Genomic DNA, 21,056 nt, shown 5'->3' on the forward strand with positions numbered 1-21,056 from the left:
TCTTTGCTTAACAAAAATTTATCTATCTCCAATATAAAATTAACAACTGTTCTAGCTTCAACTGCTGTTTGTGGGAGAGAGTTCCAAACCTCTACCTCCCTTTGCGTGAAGAAGTGCTTCCTAACATCTCTCCTGAACAGTCTGGTCCTAATTTTTAGACTATGCCCCCTAGTTTTAGAATCTCCAACCAGTGGAAATAGTTTATCTTTATCTAGCCTGTCTTTTCCTGTTAATATCTTGAAGACTTCGATCAGATCACCCCTTAACCTTCTAAATTCTAGCGAAAACAGTCCTAATTTATGTAATCTCTCCTCGTAACTTAACCCCTGTAGTCCAGGTATCATTCTTGTAAACCTACGTTACACTCCCTCCAAGGCCAATATATCCTTCCTAAGGTGCGGCGCCCAGAACTGCTCATCGTACTCCAAGTGGGGTCTAACCAGGGTTTTGTACAGCTGCAGCATAACCTCTGTGTCTTTATACTCCAATCCTCTAGATATAAAGGCTAGCATTCCATTAGCCTTTTTGATTATTTTCTGCACTTGCTCGTGGCATTTTAAAGATCTATGTACCTGAACCCCCAAGTCTCTTTGGACATCCACTGTACTTAACCTCTTCCCATTTAGAAAGTACCCTGCTCTATCCTTTTTTGGTCCAAAATGGATAATCTCACGCTTGCCCGCATTGAAATCCATCTGCCACAGTTTTGCCCACTCACCTAGTCTGTCAATATCTCTTTGCAATTTTATGCTATCATCTAGACTGACTACAATGCCGCCTAACTTTGTATCATCAGCAAATTTGGATATATGACTTACTATGCCATCATCCAAGTCGCTAATGAATAATTGAGGCCCCAAAACAGATCCCTGCGGGACACCACTATTCACATCCTGCCAATCAGAGTACTTACCCATTATCCCCACTCTGTCGCCTACTACTCAACCAACTTCCTAACCATATCAATAATTTGCTCTCAACTCCATGGGCTTCATGTGATGGGGATGTGGTGCATTGAGCAGTGGGAGAGGTATGTGGTGGGTGTGGGCGTGAGCTGTGATGTGCACCCGAGTGAGGTAATTAAACTTCTTTCAGCACTGCTGTAATGTCCTGGCTGTGACACCCTAGGCATTAACTGTCCTTGCCATCTGCCACCATTCCCTTCTGAAGTTCATTTGTGAAGATTTCCTGCCCCCTGGTGGAAACATGGCAATGTGTCCAGGACAGTCACTGAAGCAAGGAGTCCTTTTCCTGGTGTGGTGTGACATCCTTCTTATCCCTCAGTGCTCGAATGTGATTATGCAACAACCTGCAATATATTGCTGTAACTTCCCTTTTATAGGGACTGAGTCTTTAAAAAGGGAAGGCTGCCTGGAGCACATGGATTCCTCAGAACTTTACTCAGCCCCTGCGGTGTGCGGAGGCTGCTGGCAGCATTACAGAGACCAGTTCAACATAGGAGCCATTCAGGGCCATGCTACGTTTATGGAAATGAAGTGGGTACATGAATTTTAAGTGCAGCCCACCTCATTTTAAATCGTCGAAGGGAGGTCGTGAATCATGACCCCTGCATCCAAAAACCGGAGCTAAGGAATTTCTAGCCCATACTCACTTCAAAACTTCATTCCACAGCACCACCTAGTGACGCAATCCTAAGACTACATAGGTACAGGCATTGTTTAATATATAGAAATACTATTTCTACATAAAAATATTTTAGTTATATATTGCGTTCCCATTCTAAATGCTTACATAAATAGTTGTACTGCTAAATATTGATATAAATGCATGATCAAAAATTATTGCAGGCAGTTGGTCAGGAGGTGTGGCTTCCATGTGTTGCACTGCAACAACTCACCAACGTTTCTTCGGAATTACCTCCCAAACCCATGACCTCTACCACCTACAACACCAGCAGGTGCATGGGAACACTGCCACCTCCAAGTTCCCCTCAAGTCACACATCCTGACTTGGACATATATCATCAGTGCTTCATCATCAATGGATCAAAATCCTGGAACTCCCTCCCTAACAGCACTGTGAGAATGCCTTCACCACACAAACTGCAGTGGTTCATGAAGTTGGCTCACCACCAACTCGAGGGCTATTAGGGATGGACATTAAATGCTGGTCTTGCTAATGAATGCATTTAAGAAATCACAAGGTTTTTAATAATATAACTTAGAGGAATATATTTATTGTTTGTACCAATCATGGTTAGAAATTATATTTCTCCAGAAGATAGGTTGATTATAAAATGGGTTTTGGTTGAACCTTGCTGCAATGAGCGTTTGTTTAGACAAAAATATCCTCATGCAAAAAATAATGTTCCTTATCTTGTGAAGTATTTGAAGACTGAAATCATGAAGGGGCAAATTTAGTGAATTTAGCATATCTGGTAATTTGGAGGATTTGTTTTTTCAACTCTGTAATTCTTTGCTACCTTAAAGCCAGTAATGCTTTCTAAAACATATCACAGTTAATTTACAGTAAAAGGTTTTTCACTGTGCACTATTTTCAGGGTTATTTGTTATTTATCCCAACAGTTCACAGTTTTATTTGTTTAGCAGGTGACAAAGTGAAAGGTGGACATGAGTGTCTGTACTCTGATGCTGAAGACTCCGATGGTCAGGATGAGGAAGACTATGAAATTGAGGATGATGATGAAGACAGTCAAGAGGAAACAGAGTTATCGGCTGCTCCTTCAGTAACAGCTAGCCCTCAGCACAACCTACAGAGAAACGACCAGCTTGGTACACTGAATGCTGCCTCTGCCTCTCTGATTGCCGATGTGGTGAGGACAGCAGACCAACAACTTGAGGTACTGTCTGCTGTTTGGCTTGCACAGCATGTTAGTGATGCTGAAACCAACAAAGTGAAATCTAAATTCTCACCAGTCCATTGCCAGACAATTGAAGATGAGAAATCCATGTCCCCTGCCGCTGGAGGTGCATTACCTAAGGCTGATCAACAGTCCTCTGGTCACCAGGTGATATCTGACAATCAGCACCTGCAAGAAAATCTTGGAAAGAAAACCACAGATGATTTAAAGGTATGTGTTTTATCATATAATGTATCTTGTATTCTAACCAAAAGACTGGATGATAAAATAAGGGACATAAATATAGACTTTACAGCTAGAATAATCATTTTTGTAAGCACATTCCTAAATTCTTGCGGAATTGCATTGAAACCAGATATCACTTTGTCCATGTTATTTTAAAAATTGAAATTGAAAGATAATTCAAGCTCTACTTTATCTTTATCTGATTGACTCCACTCCTAAATTTTAAGAGAGCAGCTTCCTAATTTAAAAACATAGGATAATTGAGGCTCTACATTTCTTGGGCTAAACTTTGAGTCTATGCCTGCAGTGAGGTACCTCCTTACAGCTAGTGTGTATTGGAAAATTGCCACCACATTGCCCACAACTATCTAATAAGCACTGATACAGCACATTTACCCCTTGATGTCAACACAGATCTGAAGAACTGTACTTGAAATCCAAGCACATTGGTCACCAGCCCTTCTGAAGCTGTACACTGTGGTACTACTTTTGACGTAGCTTACAGTCTAGTTATTCTACATGAAGTCTAAGTCATAATATACCATCCTTTTGTGGAGCCAAAACTAACATGGTGAATAATTGTCTGACAGGAAATCATTACCTTTCGGCAGTGTGCAGTGCAAGAAGGGATTTCAGTCTTTTGTTTTAGAATAATCAGAAGTAAAGGGATGTGTTAAACATATTTATGCTTTTATTCATTTTGTTATGAATTATATAACCCCATATATCCTGTAATCTCTCAGTGCATGTGTTTGGGCAGATAGAAATGGGCTATTTCTGTTTTAATTATTATTTGACCATTGTTACTTGAGCATTTAGATTACTATCTATAGAATTTCAGGACATTAAATCCCTTCTCTTGGCATGATAATTCTAATAGTATTCAAGTGAACTGAATCTACACTCCTAAATTAATTATGAGGCAAGGCACTCAAGGGAATACAGAAATGAATGTAGCCTAATTTTAGGAATTGTTTGAATGCCAAACACCAGACAATAAAAAAATAATTGTTTGTGTATAGTGTGCAAACATGGCCACTTGTTCTCCACCTTCCTGTTCTTCTATCATTGCTATGGCAAATAATTCAGATGGATCCAGAGATTTTGGTCTTCACAATTCATGTGCCAGGTCTTTAATAGACTAATGCAACAATACTACTTTCACATGTACAAGCAGGAGACATAGAATATTTTGTATATTAGAAATCATAGAAAATTTACAGTACAGAAGGAAGCGATTCGGCCCATTGTGTCTATATTGAAAGAGTCTGCTGTGAGATGAAGATTATGGGGCATCAGTTATTGTGGACTGCTATGAAGGTATCTTTGACAGAAATAAGCAACTCCCTGCAGGCTGCAAGCTGCAAATATGAAAATGGGTACCCCTACCCCCCAGGGCCTCCCACAGGGTTAATACTGGGCAGCTCAGAAGCCCTCCTAGCACAAAAAATGGTAGATTGAGAAGGGGACCTGGTGCGGCAGTAACCCAAGTTTTTTTTTGCACAGCCCAGCCCAAAAATAAAAACTTAACCTTTGGGCTTCTCTTCGGCTGGATCACCAGCTGAAACTGGGCAGAACTTGTCTAATGCACGCTATGTCATAAAATGACAATAAACACCTTTGTTCACCTTTCTCTGTAAAAAAAAACGGGGACAAATATTTCTTTATTGCACCAAGTCGCGTTTAGCCATCGCCCCTGAGCTTGCTGACCTACATAAGATTCCAGTTAAACAGCACTTCAATTTTAAAATTCTCATCCTTATTTTCAAATCCGTCCATGGCCTCGCTCGTCTCTATCTCTGTAATTTCATCCAGCCACACAATCCTTCAAGATACCTGCGCTTCTCTAATTCTGGCTTTTTGAGCAGTCCTGATTTTAATTGCTGCACCATTGGTGGCTGTGCCTTCAGCTGCCAAAGCCCCAAAGCTCTGGAATTCCCTACCAAACCTCTCCCCGTCTTTTTTCTGCTTTAAGACATTCCTTAACACCTTTCACTTCCACTTGCTCAAAGCTTATTACATTTCTAACCTTTGCCAGTTCTGATGAAAGGTCACACCTGAAACATTAACTCTGTTTCTCTCTCTTCAGAAGCTGCCAGACCTGCTGTGTATTTCCAGCACTTTGTTTTTATTACAGATTTCCAGCATCCACAGTATTTTGCTTTTATTTATCCCCTTAAAACCTATCTCTTTGACCAAGCTTTTGGTTATCTGCCCTAACATGTCCTTGTGTGGCTTGGTGTCAAATTTTGCCCTTTAACGCTCTTGTTAAGTGCCTCTGGATGTTTTGTTACATTAAAGGCACTATATAAATACAAGTTCTTGTTATTGTTGCTTTGAACTCTGCTTGATTTTTTAAATATTAATTTAATATTCAGATTTATAATATGTCAAGGTATACTATAATCTTCCAGCTTTTTGAGTAGCTGCCTGTGTCATAGCTTTTGGGACCTCTTTCCTAGGGGAACCACTAACTCTGGTTTTCAGGTCTTTAGATTTACAACCAGGCTGTTGTCATAGTTTTTGCTATGTCCAGTGTGCTCAGTCACACCTTCATGTCATGTGGGAATTGGCTGAACACTGATATCTATGATGGTAGAGACCTCAGAGGATTGTCTACTTGGCACTTTTGGCTGAAGAGACTTGTAAACATTTCAACCATATTGCTTACACTGTCTTTGGCTGAAAGAGTGTTATGGGAAGGAAAACTTCCAGTTCATAGGATACTGGCACCAGTACTGAAATTGGAAGGACCAGTGTAGCTGGGATGTACTGCACCTGAACTGGGCCGAGACCCAGGTCCTAGTGGAAAGGATAAATAGGACTGTTGAAAGAACTTTAAACTAGTAAAACAAGTTGAGGATTTGAGAGGATATAAAGTAGCCTAAGGATAAAAAAAAAGATGAGAGCCAAGGTCAGATGAACATGAAAAATAATAAATTACTCAGGTAACAGAAAAGGTTATAGGAAGTAACAATGAAATACCTGATAGAAAAGTAGTAATAATGAAATAAGGACATTAAATTGCATGAGCAACATAATGAGGCAATTGGATGAAATAATTAAGATAATGGCTACAGACAGGACAGGGTTGGCAGATAAATATTTCAGGCTATGATGGGGAAGAAGAAGGGGTGTTGTGGAAGCTGTGTTAATCAGAAATAGCATAATGTCAGTAGCAAGAAAGGCCATAACTAACAAAGAGAAACAGAGTTCATGTGGATTGAAATAAAAGACAGGAAGGGATCAATCACAATATTATGCCATCAAGTAGTGGAGGGAGAAGTATGCACAATTAAAAAATACAGAATCATTATCATGGAAATTTCAACTGCTCCAAATAAACTGTCAGGGGGAGGGAGTAAAGGGGAAGAAGGGGATATTGCGTTTAACAGTGTGCACAAGTCTCCTTTCTGCCCCAAGCAGTACGTACTGATAGACCTAATAATCAGAAACTGCAGAAAATATGAGAACTAAGTATGGAAGAACATGTAGGGAGTAATGATCACAATATAAGGTTTAATATAATGATTGAGAGGGGTACAGATAGTTCAAAGACCAAAATAATAAATTGGAATAAAACAAACTGTGGGAGATTGAGACGGAGCCATGGAAGTAAAATGGAGAAAAATATTTGATGAAGAAATAAGAACAAACTACCCAAGAATGTGATGCCATTGATAAATAAGGAGATGAGGACAAAATTGAATCTAAACAAAAAAAGCATACGGAAAATAAATTAACAATAAAAGAAAGGATGAAAAAAAGGAAAATGATCTGTGGAAAAAGGTTAAAAAAAAAGAAAAGAATCATAGAAAGTTTACAGCATAGAAAGAGGCCACTTGGCCCATCGTGTCTGTGCCAGCCGAAAAACGTTCCACCTATTCTAATCCCACCTTCCAGCATTTGGTCCGTAGCCCTGCAGATTATAACACTTGAAGTGCATATCCAGACGCCTTTTGAATGAGTTGAGGGTTTCTGCCTGTGTGTTCTGCAGTGAATTCCAGAACCCCACCACCCTCTGGGTGAAAAAACTTTTAGCCATTAGTGAACCAGATGGGTTTATTTTTTATGATAATCAATGATAGTTTCAAAGCACCATGACTGAGACTAGCTTTCAATGTCAGATTTTTTTGTATTAATTAATTGTTCTTTGGCCTCCTTGTCTCGCGAGACAATGGGTAAGCGCCTGGAGGTGGTCAGTGGTTTGTGAAGCAGTGCCTGGAGTGGCTATAAAGGCCAATTCTAGAGTGACAGACTCTTCCACAGGTGCTGCAGATAAATTTGGTTGTCGGGGCTGTTACACAGTTGGCTCTCTCCTTGCGCTTCTGTCTTTTTTCCTGCCAACTGCTAAGTCTCTTCGACTCGCCGCACTTTAGCCCCGCCTTTATGGTTGCCCGCCAGCTCTGGCGATCGCTGGCAACTGACTCCCACGACTTGTGATCAATGTCACAGGACTTCATGTCGCATTTGCAGACGTCTTTAAAGCGGAGATAAGGACGGCCGGTTGGTCTGATACCAGTGACGAGCTCGCTGTACAATGTGTCCTTGGGGATCCTGCCATCTTCCATGTGGCTCACATGGCCAAGCCATCTCCGGCGCCGCTGGCTTAGTAGAGTGTATATGCTGGGAATGTTGGCAGCCTCGAGGACTTCTGTGTTGGAGATACGTTCCTGCCACCTGATGCCAAGGATTCTCCGGAGGCAGCGAAGATGGAATGAATTGAGATGTCGCTCTTGGCTGACGTACGTTGTCCAGGCCTCGCTGCCGTAGAGCAAGGTACTGAGGACACAGGCTTGATCCACTTGGACTTTTGTGTTCTGTGTCAGTGCGCCATTTTCCCACACACTCAAGTCTGGACATCGCAGAGGAAGCCTTTCCCATGCGCTTGTTGAATTCTGCATTGATAGACAGATAGTTGAGCCTAGGTAGGTGAACTCTTGAACCACTTCCAGGGTGTGGTCGCCGATATTTATGGATGGGGCATTTCTGACGTCCTGTCCCATGATGTTCGTTTTCTTGAGGCTGATGGTTAGGCCAAATTCGGTGCAGGCAGCCGCAATCCTGTCGATGAGTCTCTGCAGACACACTTCAGTGTGAGATGTTAATGCAGCATCGTCAGCAAAGAGGAGTTCCCTGATGAGGACTTTCCGTACTTTGGTCTTCGCTCTTAGACGGGCAAGGTTGAACAACCTACCACCTGATCTTGTGTGGAGGAAAATTCCTTCTTCTGAAGACTTGAACGCATGTGAGAGCAGCAGGGAGAAGAAGATCCCAAACAGTGTAGGTGCGAGAACACAGCCCTGTTTCACGCCACTCAGGATAGGAAAGGGGCCTGATGAGGCGCCGCTATACTGAATTGTGCCTTCCATATTGTCATGGAATGAGGTGATGATACTTAGTAGCTTTGGTGGGCATCCAATCTTTTCTAGTAGTCTGAAGAGACCACGTCTGCTGACGAGGTCAAAGGCTTTGGTGAGATCAATGAAAGCAACATAGAGGGGCATCTGTTGTTCACGGCATTTCTCCTGTAGCTGGCGAAGGGAGAACAGCATGTCAATGGTGGATTTCTCTGCTCGAAAGCCACACTGTGCCACAGGGTAGACACGCTCAGCCAGCTTCTGAAGCCTGCTTAAAGCGACTCTGCATCCCCTGTGGGAGTGTTTTGAAGGGCTTTTTCAAGTGAATTTAGAAACTTACGTAACATCTGTGGATGAGAAATTCTGCTAGTGTTGATACGCGGGCGACCCTTCTGCTTGGAGTGATGCAGCTTCTTTGGTTTGAGGCTAACCTTGCTGCACACCAGGGAGTGGTCGGTGTCGCAGTCGGCACTGTGGAAGCTGCGTGTGATTTGAACGCTGTTTTTTTTGTATTAATGAATTGAATTTAAATTCCACCAGCTGTCATGCCGGGATTTGAACCTTTGTCCCCAGGGCATTAGCCTGGGCCCCTGGATTACTAGGTCATTCATTACCACTATGCCACCCTCGCAAAGAGGAAATATGAAATGGAATGGTCAAAAAATATGAAAGTATTAAACTGTAAAGTATTTTATATGCACATAAGCAACAGCAACAAGATTAAAACAGTGTCACATGGAATGTATACAAGATGGTTGTCTTGATCAGTATGTTGAGGAACCAACTGGGAAATAGGCTATTTTATATTGAGAAAGAGTTAATTAATAACCTTATGGTAAAGGAACCTCTAGAGAAAAGTGATCATAATATGATAGATTATTATATTGAATTTGAAAGTGATTTAGTTCAGTCCAAAACTAATGTTTTAAATCTAAAGAAAGCAAACTGTATAGGTATGAGGGGCAATGGCTAAAGTGGATTGGAAAATAAATTAAAACATGTGACGGTAGATAAATAATGGCAAACATTTGAAGAATTAATTCATAATCTGCAACAAATATCCATTCCTTTAAGGAATTAAAAATTCCACAGGAAAACTGGTCCAACCTTGGCTTACAAGAGAAGTTAATATTATATGAGATTAAAGGAAGAGGCTTATAATGTTGCCAAAAAGAGTAGTAAGTCTGGGGATTGGGAGGATTTTAAAATTCAGCAAAGAATAACCAAGAAATTGATAAGGAAAGCGAAAATAGAATATGAGAGTAATCTAGCTCGAAACATAATAGCGGATTGTAAAAGCTTCTACAAGTAAGTAAAAAGGAGGATATTAGTGAGAGGAAGCTTGGGTCCCTTAGAGGCAAAGACAGGAAAAATTATAATGGGGAATAAGAAAATGGCAGAGATATTAAATGAATACTTTGTATCTGTCTTCAATGTAGAAGACACAAACATTTTGGAAAAATTGGGGAACCAAGGGTCTAGCAAGAATGAGGAACTTAAAAGAAATTAGAATTAGTAAAGAAATAGAACTGGACTAAAATTTGACAAATCCCTTGGACCTGATGGCATGCATTCTAGGGTTTTTAGAGAGGTAGCTATATAGATAGTGAATATATTGGTTTTGATCTTCCAAAATTCCAAGATTATAGAATGGTATCCATGGATATAAAGATAGTAAATGTAATCCCACTAGTCAAGAAAGCAGGGAGTGAGAAAACAGGAAACTGCCATTTAGCCTGACATCAACGGTAGAGAAAATGCTAGAATCTCTTATCAAGGACATGGTAACAGGGTACTTCGAAAATCATAATATGATTTATGAAAGGAAAATCATTTTTGACAAATCTGTTAGAGTTCTTTTGAGGTTGTAACTAGCAGGGTTACATGGGGAAGCCATTGAGTGTTATATATTTGGATTTTCAGTAAACAGACAGTAGGAATTAACAGGTCATTTTTGAATTGGCAGGCTGTAACTAGCAGGGCACCACAAGGCTCAGTGCATAAACTTCAGATTTTTACAATTAATATCAATGACTTAAATAAGGGGACCAAGAGTAATGTATCCAACTTTGCTGATGATGCGAAGTTAGGCGGGAAAGTAAGCTGTCAGGAGGACGCAAAGAGGCTGCAGAGGGATTTAGACAGGTTAAGTGAGTGGGCAGGAATACGACAGATGGAATATAATGTGGAGAAATATGTCTTTATCTACTTTGGAAGGAAAAATAGAAAAGCACAATATTTTTTAAATGGTGAGAGACTGGGAAATGTTGGTATTCGGAGGACATGCGTGTTCTTGTACATGAATCACAGAAAGTTAACATGCAGGTACAGCAATAAATTAGGAAAGCAAATGGTATGTTTATTACAAAAGGATTGGAATATAAAAGTAAAGAAGTCTTACTGCAATTATATAGGGCTTTGGTGTACAGTTTTGATCTCCTTACCTAAGGAAGGCAATACTTGCTTAAGAGGGAGTGCAACGAAGATTCACTAGATTGATTCTTGGGATGAAGGGATTGTCCAATGACAGGAGATTGAGTAGACTAGAATTTAGAAGAATAAGAGGTGATTGCATTGAAGCATGTAAAATTCTGACATTGACATTGTAGATGCTAGGAGGATGTTTCCCCTGGCTAGGGAGTCTAGAACTAGGGGTCACAGTATCAGAATAAGGGGTTATCCAATTAAGACTGAACTGAGCAGAAATTTCAAAGGGTTGTGGATCTTTGGAAGTCTCTACCCCAGAGAACTGTGGCTGCTCAGTCGTTGAGTATATTCAAGATGGAGGTCAATATAGTGAGGGGATCTCGGGATATGGAGATAGTGCAGAAAAGTGGAGTTGAAGTAAAAGATCAACCATGCTTTTATTGAATTGTGCAGCATGCTGGAAGGACTGAGTAGCCTACTGCTGCTCCTATTTCATATCTTCTTACTAAAAAATAAGCAAGATAAACTCACGAGATAATACTGAAATAGCGGGAATGCTGAATAGATATTTTGCCTTTAAACTGAAGAGGCCAGCAAAGAGGAGAACATACAGTAGAAGAAAAGGAATATTACAGCAATTAAGATGGAAAGAAAGGAGATTCTGAACAAATGATAGAGGTCACATGGTTGTTTAGCTGGATAATGGGCAAAAGAAAGTGCACTCTGGATTGTAAGGGATACACTTACGGAAGTGCTTGGTGAAGCCGAATCCAAGAAACTATGTATTGTAATAACTCAACAATATGACACCGGCTTTTGAATTTTAAATACCCTAATTGTGAGGATTCTGTTTTTAAAAAAAAGTATTCAATACCACAGACCTGCATTATTAACAAGGGCCTCTTTTCCGCAGTGTATGGTGTTCTTCCGGGAATGCTGTTCAATTATGGATGGCGGGTGAGTTGAGGCGGGAGGGCAAATCAGTGCACACAATTTAAAGGGCAGCCGATAGCCCTCACTGTGGCTACAGTGAGTGTGCTGCTGAAGTGAATAGCACAAAAAAGGCGAGAAAGCGGAGCAAAATGGTTGCAAGATAAGGCTGAAGGAGCCAGTAGGCATTTGTTCACCTGCGTACTAACCATGACAGCAGTCTCAATTCGATACTACTGCAATGGCAAGCTTCTGCCTACAGATGACCTTAGGCTTGCTGGTTACCCCATTTAAAGTTCAGATTGCATGTCGCTTTCATGCCACCAACCCTACTGTGCACTCGCCTCCTGTGAATTAACAAGTTACAGACACTGTGTTGGTCCTGTGTGCTGATGGTGAAATTCTGTTGCTCTGGGAAAATGGGGAGAAGGCGGGAACACTTCAAAGAACTGGCCTACTGCCATTTTTCCCAATTTCCCAGCTCCCCCCTCCTCCAACCCGCTTCCAAGGGCCTGGGAAAATTCCCTAATCTGTCATCCACATGCACCCACATTTCAGCTTGGGTTGCTGGAGAATAATCAGGCATCATGAACCTGTCTTGCTTTTTTTCCCCACCTCCCTTTTCTGTAGAACAAGGGGCATTGATGGTGACATATTCCAAAATGACAAAGGACAGATAAATGCAGACTGAGGGCAGAATTTAATGCGGCCGTTTAAGGCAGGAATGTTAACATGAGGGGACAGAGAATCACATCAAAACCGTCTGCCTGAAAATCTAGCATCATAACATTGGTTCTGGATTATGTCAGCAGTGGGAAAGCACCAAGGTGGCATTGCTGCCCTGACATGATGGGAAGCTATTTAAATTGCTGAGCAGTTGTTTTTAATGCATTTACATTTGTGGTTGGCTCTTGGTCTAGTGGACGGCAATCACATACCTTCAGGTTCATGGCCGTTAAAACCTGGCAGCACCGAGGCCAGAGGCTTCAGTGCCATGACAGGAGGAAGCCCTAAGCATTGCTGCATAAGGGAAGAGGGGAGTTTAGAGGCCGTTGTCTGACTATGTTGCTGTATACTCTGAAAGTGGGTTCGGGGTCTCGGGGCGCTGCAGTGCAGTTCAGGGGCTCTGCAACGGGGTTTGGGGTCATTGGGGCAGTGGTTCCTACGGAGGGAGGGCCAGGACGCTGCTGCGCCTGACCATGAAGCTCCACAACGAGAGCAACAGCAGCTGACCATGCCAAGAAGGGCCCACGTACACCAGAGTGTGTACTGGACAAGTATCAGCTACCTCCAAATGAGTGAGCGCTATTGTCAATGAAAACTACAGCTCTCCAGGGAGGCCATCACCAAGTTATGCGCCCTGCTGCAAGACGAGTTGCGATCACTGGGATTTGGGGGTCACTCCATGCCAGTGGCCCTGAAAATCCATGTGGCACTCAACTTCTATGCATCTGGATTTTTCCAGGGATCCACCGGGGAAATGTGTGGGGTCTCACAGGCAGCAGCCCACCACTGCATCAAGGAGGTGACCAATGCCCTGTTCAAAAAGGCCGGCGACTATGTGCGCTACTGGACCGACCCTGACAGTCAGGCCGAGAGGGCCATAGGGTTCAGGGCTATCGCTGGATTTCCCGAGTGCGAGGTGTGATGGGTTGCAAGCATGTGGCCATCAAGGCTCCCATGGACCAGACAGCCACATTCATCAACAGGAAGGCTTCCATTCAAACAACGTTCAACTGGTCTAGGACCACTGAAAGCGCTTCATGCATGTGTGTGCCCGCTTCCCAGGGAGCAGTCACAATACCTACATACTTCGACAGTCCCAGGTGTCACAGCTTTTGAGACCCCCCCGCTCGCCTTCAGGGATGGATTCTCGGAGACGAGGGCTACCATTGAAGACATGGCTTCTTATGCTGGTGAGGAATCCTCGCAATGCAGCAGAGGAGAAGTACGGCAATTGCCATGGCTCCACTCAAGTGACCATCGCACAGGCCTTTGGGCTGCTGAAGATGAGATTCCATGCCTCAATCGATCTGGTGGAGCCCTGCAGTATGCCCCAGCAAGGGTCTGATGTATCGTGGTGGTCTGCTGTGCTCTGCACAATCTAGCACTGCAGAGTGGGGAGGCCTGGTATGACAATGAGATGCCTGAGCGACACTCCTCCACCGGCGAGGAAGACGCAGAGTTGGGAGAGGTGGAAACGACACTGGATGGTGAAGACCTTGCACCTGAGACCAGGCAGATTGAATGACGTGCCAAGGAGGCAAGAGGCAACCTCATAATCACCCACTTCCAGCCACCCTAATGTCCACTCAGAGAGAATCCAATAAAGACTCACCTCAATGCATGTAGTCTGTCCCCTCCTTTTCATTTGTGTTCCCTGACTTGTGACCAGCTGCAAGTGCTCATGGGAGAACATATGTTAATGAGGTCTGTGGTCACATTGGCATTCCACTAAGGGGGAAGTCAGCAGCTCACAATTAGGGCATAATGGAAAACGTTTCTCAGACAATGAAAGTTACTAATTTGCACAAAAGAACTTTTAATCAATACATGAAATATTTCCTACACCGTGAGTCCCCAAGAGTGGCTGGGTGGTGGTCTTAAAACATTTCCGAGTGATCCTACGCAGTGTGATCCCTGCGACAGCAGCTGAGCTGGAGGCATGCTGCTGATCAGGTTGCCCCTTGGCCTGTGATGACTTTGGCAGGCATCCTCTTTCTGCCTGAGGCCTGGAAGGCCCCGGCTGCCTGAAGGTGCCCTGCACTAGTGCAGGACTCTCCTCAGGTGTCACAGCTGCTGGAGCTGGACTCGCTGGCAGAGGGGCTGAGGAGCTGGTGTTCACACTCTGAGTGCCCTGAAGGGAGCCTCCAGATGTTGAGTTCAGCCTCTCCTCCTCCCTTTCAAGGCTCACTTGAACCTCCCTGCTCATCAGAGAAGGACAAGGAGCGGGAGAAGTGTCCAGGCTCCTGTTCCTTCTCTTGCCTTGCCACTGCTGCGTCAAGCTCATGGCCAAGGCGATGGTGTGCAGGTCTGTACACATCTGTGGGATCTGGCTGTCCATGAGATTTGCCAGCCTCTCCATGGAGGAGGTCATTCACTCACATGCCTGAGACATGGCGGCACTCATTTCATGGATGGACTCCTCCATCATCTGCTCATGGCTGCACGTTACCTCTAGCATCTTAGTTGTTGCCTCACCTCTCTCTGCAACTCCAGCATGCCCTGTGCTGTTGATACCAGAGGCTGTTCATTGCCCTGGGGCTCAGCATGGACCTGGCCGCCCATAGTGTTCCGAATTTCAGAGGCCTCGGCTGTCTCAGCCTCAGCCCGCTGCTCGAGCGCGCGTGCGGTGCTCTCACCAGCTTTGCCCCGATTCTAAAGCTGAACGGTTACCCACCGAGGTGGAAGATGCAGGAGAGTCATGGAAAGGTGCATCCTCTGAGTGGTCCCCCTCCTCCTCAGATGTTGGCATCTGTCACCCTGCAGCTGCATCTCAGTGCACACAACCTGCAGGATAGAATACAAACCTGCGTGGTTTAGGTTGTGTGGATCTCGTCATGCCAACCATATGTGATGTGGGTCTCCAAAAGTGATGTGTCGATGGAAGCCAATCCTCACTCTCTTGCACAGAGACACCACTCTCTGATATCATGCTGGCACCCTGGGTCCTCACCCATTCCAAAGCCTCTTCCTCAGCTGGGGTGAGAGGACACCAGTCCAGGCTATCTCCCTCTGTCCTGCAAGAGGAAAATTGGAGATAGTAAAAATTTGCAGAGACATCAACATGACAGCTCTGCTACTGTCATCCCGTTGTCCCCCACTGGGAGATTTGATATATCTCATGCTGACGCATACTATTAGGGAAGATAATGAGGATCAACTATGAAGGAAGGTGGCCTGTGGCTAAGGTACAGCCATGCATCTGTCAGGATGAAGTAATACCTTAGCCCCTTTGCCATCGCCGCGGTACTGCCATCTTTCCCATGTCACGCACCCTCCCGCGCAGTCACATGCAATCTCCAAAAAGGAGATTGGTATGGAGCACTCACCTTGGCCGAATGCAGGAGGTTGTGAACCCTCTTTCAGCATTAGACGCAGTTCTGGTGGGTGACCCTATGGCTGCTGACCTCCTCAGCGATCTCCACCCACTCTCGCTTGGTCAAACGAGAGGACCTCTTCATGCCATCACTGGGGAAGAAAACCTCCTGCCTTTCCCTTGCAGCCTGGAGGAGAATTTGCAGGAAGGCATCACTGAATCGTGGGGCTACCCTTTGTCTTGCCTCGGTCATCCGGTGCTCTCTTCAAGGGGGTCCTAGAATCAGTCCAGCAATGTTTTCAGCTGCACAAAGCTGACAATGACTCTAAAGCAGGAGTGCATGCAGGATTGGCAGCCTTTTAAATACGGCGTCAGCACCTGATCCAGAGTCATCTGACACCGTATTCGGCGACTTGCATCCTGCTCCGCCACGTGATTGGGGGCGGCCCGCATCTCCAGTATGCAAAATAGCCGCCTGCCTCGTGATTGCAGTAGGGCGGCTACCCATGGCATGGACCAGGATGGCACCCATTTCCAAGCCCGCCGCCAGGACCAGCAGCAGGCCCATTAAATTCAGCCAAGAGTTTGAAATCTTGAACCTTCTTGGTCTATACAGATAAATACTATACATTTTATTCATTTGCATCCTTTTCTTATAAAATAGCTTGAGAGCTGTTCGCTATTCACTTGTGCCTAGGGTTTCTGGTGGCCTTTCTTCTAAAACTTTTTCAAACCCGATTGACCATTGATTCTTATTAAATAAATTAAAATTCAGAGGTTATTGCAAAATTGTGATTTAGGATTTGTTATTTGTATATCAATTGTGTTTAATTATATGCAGTTGGAGGGCATGAATTGGAGTTTCATTTGAGCACATATAAAGAGACACTTATTGAAACTGTGGTGTAGTTGAGTTGGGAGGTGTAAGCTTGTAATGTTTCATCCTGTAAATAAATGTAAGACTGAGTAAAAATTGGCCCCAGTACTATCCTTCACCAACTGGCTTTTCTGAATAGAATAGGATTGAGGATTACTATTTGTGGTTTCTATTATTTTTGCTGACTTCTATAAAAATGTTAACTAAAAATGTTTTATGTTTATATATATTTACCATCAGATCCCTTCATCAATCAGCCTACCTCCACATGTGCACAAAGCAAGGCCAGTCGTATCCACTTCTCCCATGTCTAGTCCATGCAAGTTGGGCAGTCAGCAACAAAGGCAGCAGGTGGAGCTTCAAGGAGTGTTGGACGAGGAACCTCCTTTACATCTCTTCAGCCACTTGCCTCTTCACTCTCAGCAGCAGGTCAAGGCACCATACAGCACAGTCCCTGTGGGTGGCATCCAATTAGTTCCTGCAGGTTTAGCCGCATACTCCAGTTTTGTGCCAATCCAGGCAAGACCAATGCAACTTGCCCTCCCAGCTGTTAGTGCTATTCACCAGACAACTAGCCCTCTTAGCGAAGATACTGTGGAAACAACTGGCAACACGAAGCCTTTGGGTGTTTCAGAGGCAAACCAGCTTTTGTCAAGTATTCCTTTGGGGCAAATAAACCTAACTGGCTTGCAGAGTACGAGCACCTCAAATTTTCAAACTGTTAACACTTTGGGCCTAGAGACATTAAACCTTTTGGGTTTGGCGAGTTCAAATATAGGCCCAAAGATGTGCCCTTCAGGTCTTTCAGTTAACACTGTTGGCCTTCAAGTGTTGACTACAAACCCACAGATTCAAAGTACACCATGCCTACAAACTCATGTTCCAGGATTGCAAATAATGAAATTCGCACTGCCTACTCTTGTGCCATCCATCAGCACCGGGGCAGAAGGTCAGACGAATATCGAGATGCACTGTACAAGCAAACCTTGTCCAACTAAGACCGAACAGACATCAGTTAGCCTTCCTGTTACTGTTAATGTTAATCAGATGGCCTGTGCACTATTCTCTCAGGTTTCTCCTCAAATTCAGGCATGTGGCCTGAAGGACATGTCAGACACTATGGACTGGAAACATGGACAACCAAATAAAACTGATAAAGTGCAAAGATGTGCCAGTAAAACCATCAATCTTAGGGCACACAATAACAAAACACTTGCTAGGGCCGTGACAAACTCTGACTCGGGGCACTTAACAGCGAACTCTGAAGCGGTGACTAAATCTCCTGTTCAGACTGTTACTCCAGAGAAAAGCAGAGGGAAGCTTACAGGAACTGTACGAGCTACCGTGCAGTACAGCGATGTCAGCAGTGATGATGAAGACAGACTAGTGATAGCAACATAAAAAATTTTACAGGACTCTTTTTGTGCAGCTATCACTTGTCTTTTTAAAAAGAAATGAACATATTTCATGATTTCTTACTACACAAGCTCTCTTCCCCTGAAAGCACACTTTTTGATGTAGATATTGTGTTTGTGCAATTGTAAACTAAGACCAACTTAAATGAAAGATGTCTTTTTGTTCCTTGTCCGCTCCAGCCATTTTTGTACATGTTGTATAAACAATTGTGCCTTTCAAATTTCTTGTTTAGGAACTGTACAGATGATAAAATATAAACAAAAGTAGTTGCTTGTGCTTACTAATTTTTTTTAAATTTTACAATGTGTGGTGTCATAGTAAGGAAAATAACTACATGTTGCACTGATATTGTAAATTTCTATGGCTATGGGGCAGTCTTTTGTGTACAGGCATAAATTGTATACCAGTTCATATTTATTGTATCCATTTTTTTATTCATGATCGGTTCTTTTTTGCTGGGAGTAGGTTTACATTCAGGAAAACACTCTCTCCAGAATAAACAAGATGGCGTAAAATATTTGTTCATAGATATTGCATGCTTACTGATTTTCCAGGAAATCCAGTGTTTCATTACTTGACCTATCCAGCAAAAGAAAGGGAAAAGAAGTCTCCTGGGGGAGGGGGGGGGGGGGGGGGGGGTGGTGAAATCACCGACTCCAACGGCTACCTTGACTACACTTACTCACACCCTGCTTCCTGTAAGAACTCCATTCCATTCTCCTAGTTTCTCCGTCTCCGACGCATCTGTTCTGATGATGCAACCTTCCACAACAGCGCTTCTGATATGCCTTCCTTTTTCTTCGACTGAGGATTCGCCCCCACTGTGGTTGACAGGGCCCTCAACTGTGTCCGACCCATTTCCCGCACTTCTGCCCTCATCCCTTCCCCTCCCTCGCAGAACTGTGATAGGGTTCCCCTTGTCCTCACTTTCCACCCCACTCGCCTGCACATCCAAAGGATGATCCTCTGCCATTTCCGCCACATCTAAACGCATCTTCCCCTCCCCTCCTCTGTCAGCATTCCGAAGGTGTCGTTACCTCCGCAGCATCCTGGTCCACTCCTCCATTACCCTCGAAACCTCGTCCCCTTCCCATGCAATCACAGGAGGTGTAATACCTGCCCTTTTACCTCCTTACCATCCAAGGCCCCAAACACTCCTTTCAGGTGAAGTAGCGATTACTTGTACTTCTTTCAATTTAGTATACTGTATTTGCTGCTCACAATACGGTCTCCTCTATTTTGGGGAGGCCAAATGCAGATTGGGTGACCACTTTGCGGAACACCTGCACTCAGTCTGCAAGCATGACCCTGAGTTTCCGGTTGCTTGCCATTTCAATTCAACACCCTGCTCTCACACCCACATTTCTGTCCTTAGTCTGCTGCATGTTCCAGTGACCATCAACGCACGCCTGAGGAGTAGCACCTCATTTTCCAATTAGGCACATTACAGTCTTCTGGACTCAACATTGAGTTCAATAATTTCAGAGCATGACTGGCCTTTTTTATTTGGTTTTCATGTTTGTGCTTTTGGACAGAGCTGTCTATTATTCTGTCATTAACGCTCTCTCTGGACTAATGCTTTGTCTTTCACCACATCATCAGCACTCCCTTTGCCTTTGTTCCATGACATCTTTGTCATTTAATCTCTGCTGCCCTCTGCCCTGTGACACACCATTTCTTTTGTTCTCTTCCCTACCACCCCAACCCCTGCTTCACTTGCTTAAAACCTATTTCATTTCTGATCTTTGCCAGTTCTGATGAAAGGTCGCAGACCTGAAAAGTTAACTCTGCTTCTCTCTCCACAGATGCTGTCAGACCTGCTTACTTGTTTTTCAGGGTTTTGCTTTTGGACGGAGCTGTTCATTATTCTGCCATTAACATACTCTCTGGATGAATACTTTGTCTTTTAATACAACTATTAGCAATCCCTTTACCTTTGTTCCATGACATCTTTGTCATTTAATCTCTCCTGCCCTTTCCCCTATAATACACCTTCCTTGTTGTTGTTCTTCCCCCTCCCCCTTTTCACTTGCTTAAAGCCTATTACATTTCTAACCTTTGCCAGTTCTGATGAAAGGTCACAGACCTGAAACGTTAACTCTGTTTCTCTCTCCATACAAGTTCAACATAACCTCCTTGCTCTTGTATTCTATGCCCCTATTAATAAAGCCTAGGTTACTGTATGCTTTATTAACCACGCTTTCAACCTGTCCTGCCACCTTCAATGACTTATGCACATATACACCCAGGTCCCTCTGCTCCTGCACCCCCTTTGTAGTTGTACCCTTTATCATATATTGTCTCTACATGTTCTTCCTACCAAAATGAATCACTTCACATTTCTCTGCATTGACCTTCATCTGCCACTTGTCTGCCCATTTCAGCAGCTTGTCTCTGTCCTTTTGAAGTTCTATGCTATCCTTCTCACAGTTCATAATGCTTCCAAATTTTGAAATTGTGCACTGTACACCAAGGTCTAGGTCATTAATATATATCAGGAAAAGCAAGGGTCCCAACACTGACCCCTGGGGAACTCCACTACAAACCTTCCTCTAGTCCGAAAAACATGCATTAACCATTACTCTGTTTCCTGTCACACAGCCAATTTGATATCCACGTTGCTACTGTTGCTTTTATTCCATGAGCTATAACATTGCTCACAAGTCTATTGTGCGGCACTATATCAAATGCCTTCTGAAAGTTCATGTACACCACATCAATGGCATTGTCCTCATCAACCCTCTTTGTTACCTCTTCAAAAAAACTCCAGCAAATTAGTTAAACATGATATTCCCTTGACAAATCTGTGCTGGCTTTCCTTAATTAACATACATTTGTACATGTGCTTATTAATTTTGTCCCGAATTATTGTTTCTAGAAGTTTCCCCACCACCGAAGTTAAACTGACTGGCCTGTAGTTGCTGGGCTTATCGTTACACC

At 43.6% G+C, this 21,056-nt stretch overlaps 1 protein-coding gene across 7 annotated transcripts in view; it reads left to right on the forward strand.

Annotated features, from left to right (window-relative positions):
- hivep1 (HIVEP zinc finger 1) overlaps positions 1-18,621 on the forward strand; it is a 405,502-nt gene extending 386,881 nt beyond the window's left edge. For 6 of the 7 annotated variants that reach the window (XM_068058180.1, XM_068058223.1, XM_068058198.1 and 3 more), the window contains 2 exons: positions 2,568-3,052; positions 16,941-18,621. In XM_068058180.1, coding sequence (XP_067914281.1) covers positions 2,568-3,052; positions 16,941-18,101 — 1,646 coding nt within the window. In that variant the 3' untranslated portion in view covers positions 18,102-18,621. The remainder of the gene's footprint in view (positions 1-2,567; positions 3,053-16,940) is intronic. The other variant, XM_068058215.1, reaches the window with a different exon arrangement.
- The last annotated feature ends 2,435 nt before the right edge of the window (positions 18,622-21,056 follow it).

Source organism: Heterodontus francisci, chromosome 2 (genome assembly GCF_036365525.1).
Source record: "Heterodontus francisci isolate sHetFra1 chromosome 2, sHetFra1.hap1, whole genome shotgun sequence".
Classification (NCBI taxonomy): Eukaryota; Metazoa; Chordata; class Chondrichthyes; order Heterodontiformes; family Heterodontidae; genus Heterodontus; species Heterodontus francisci.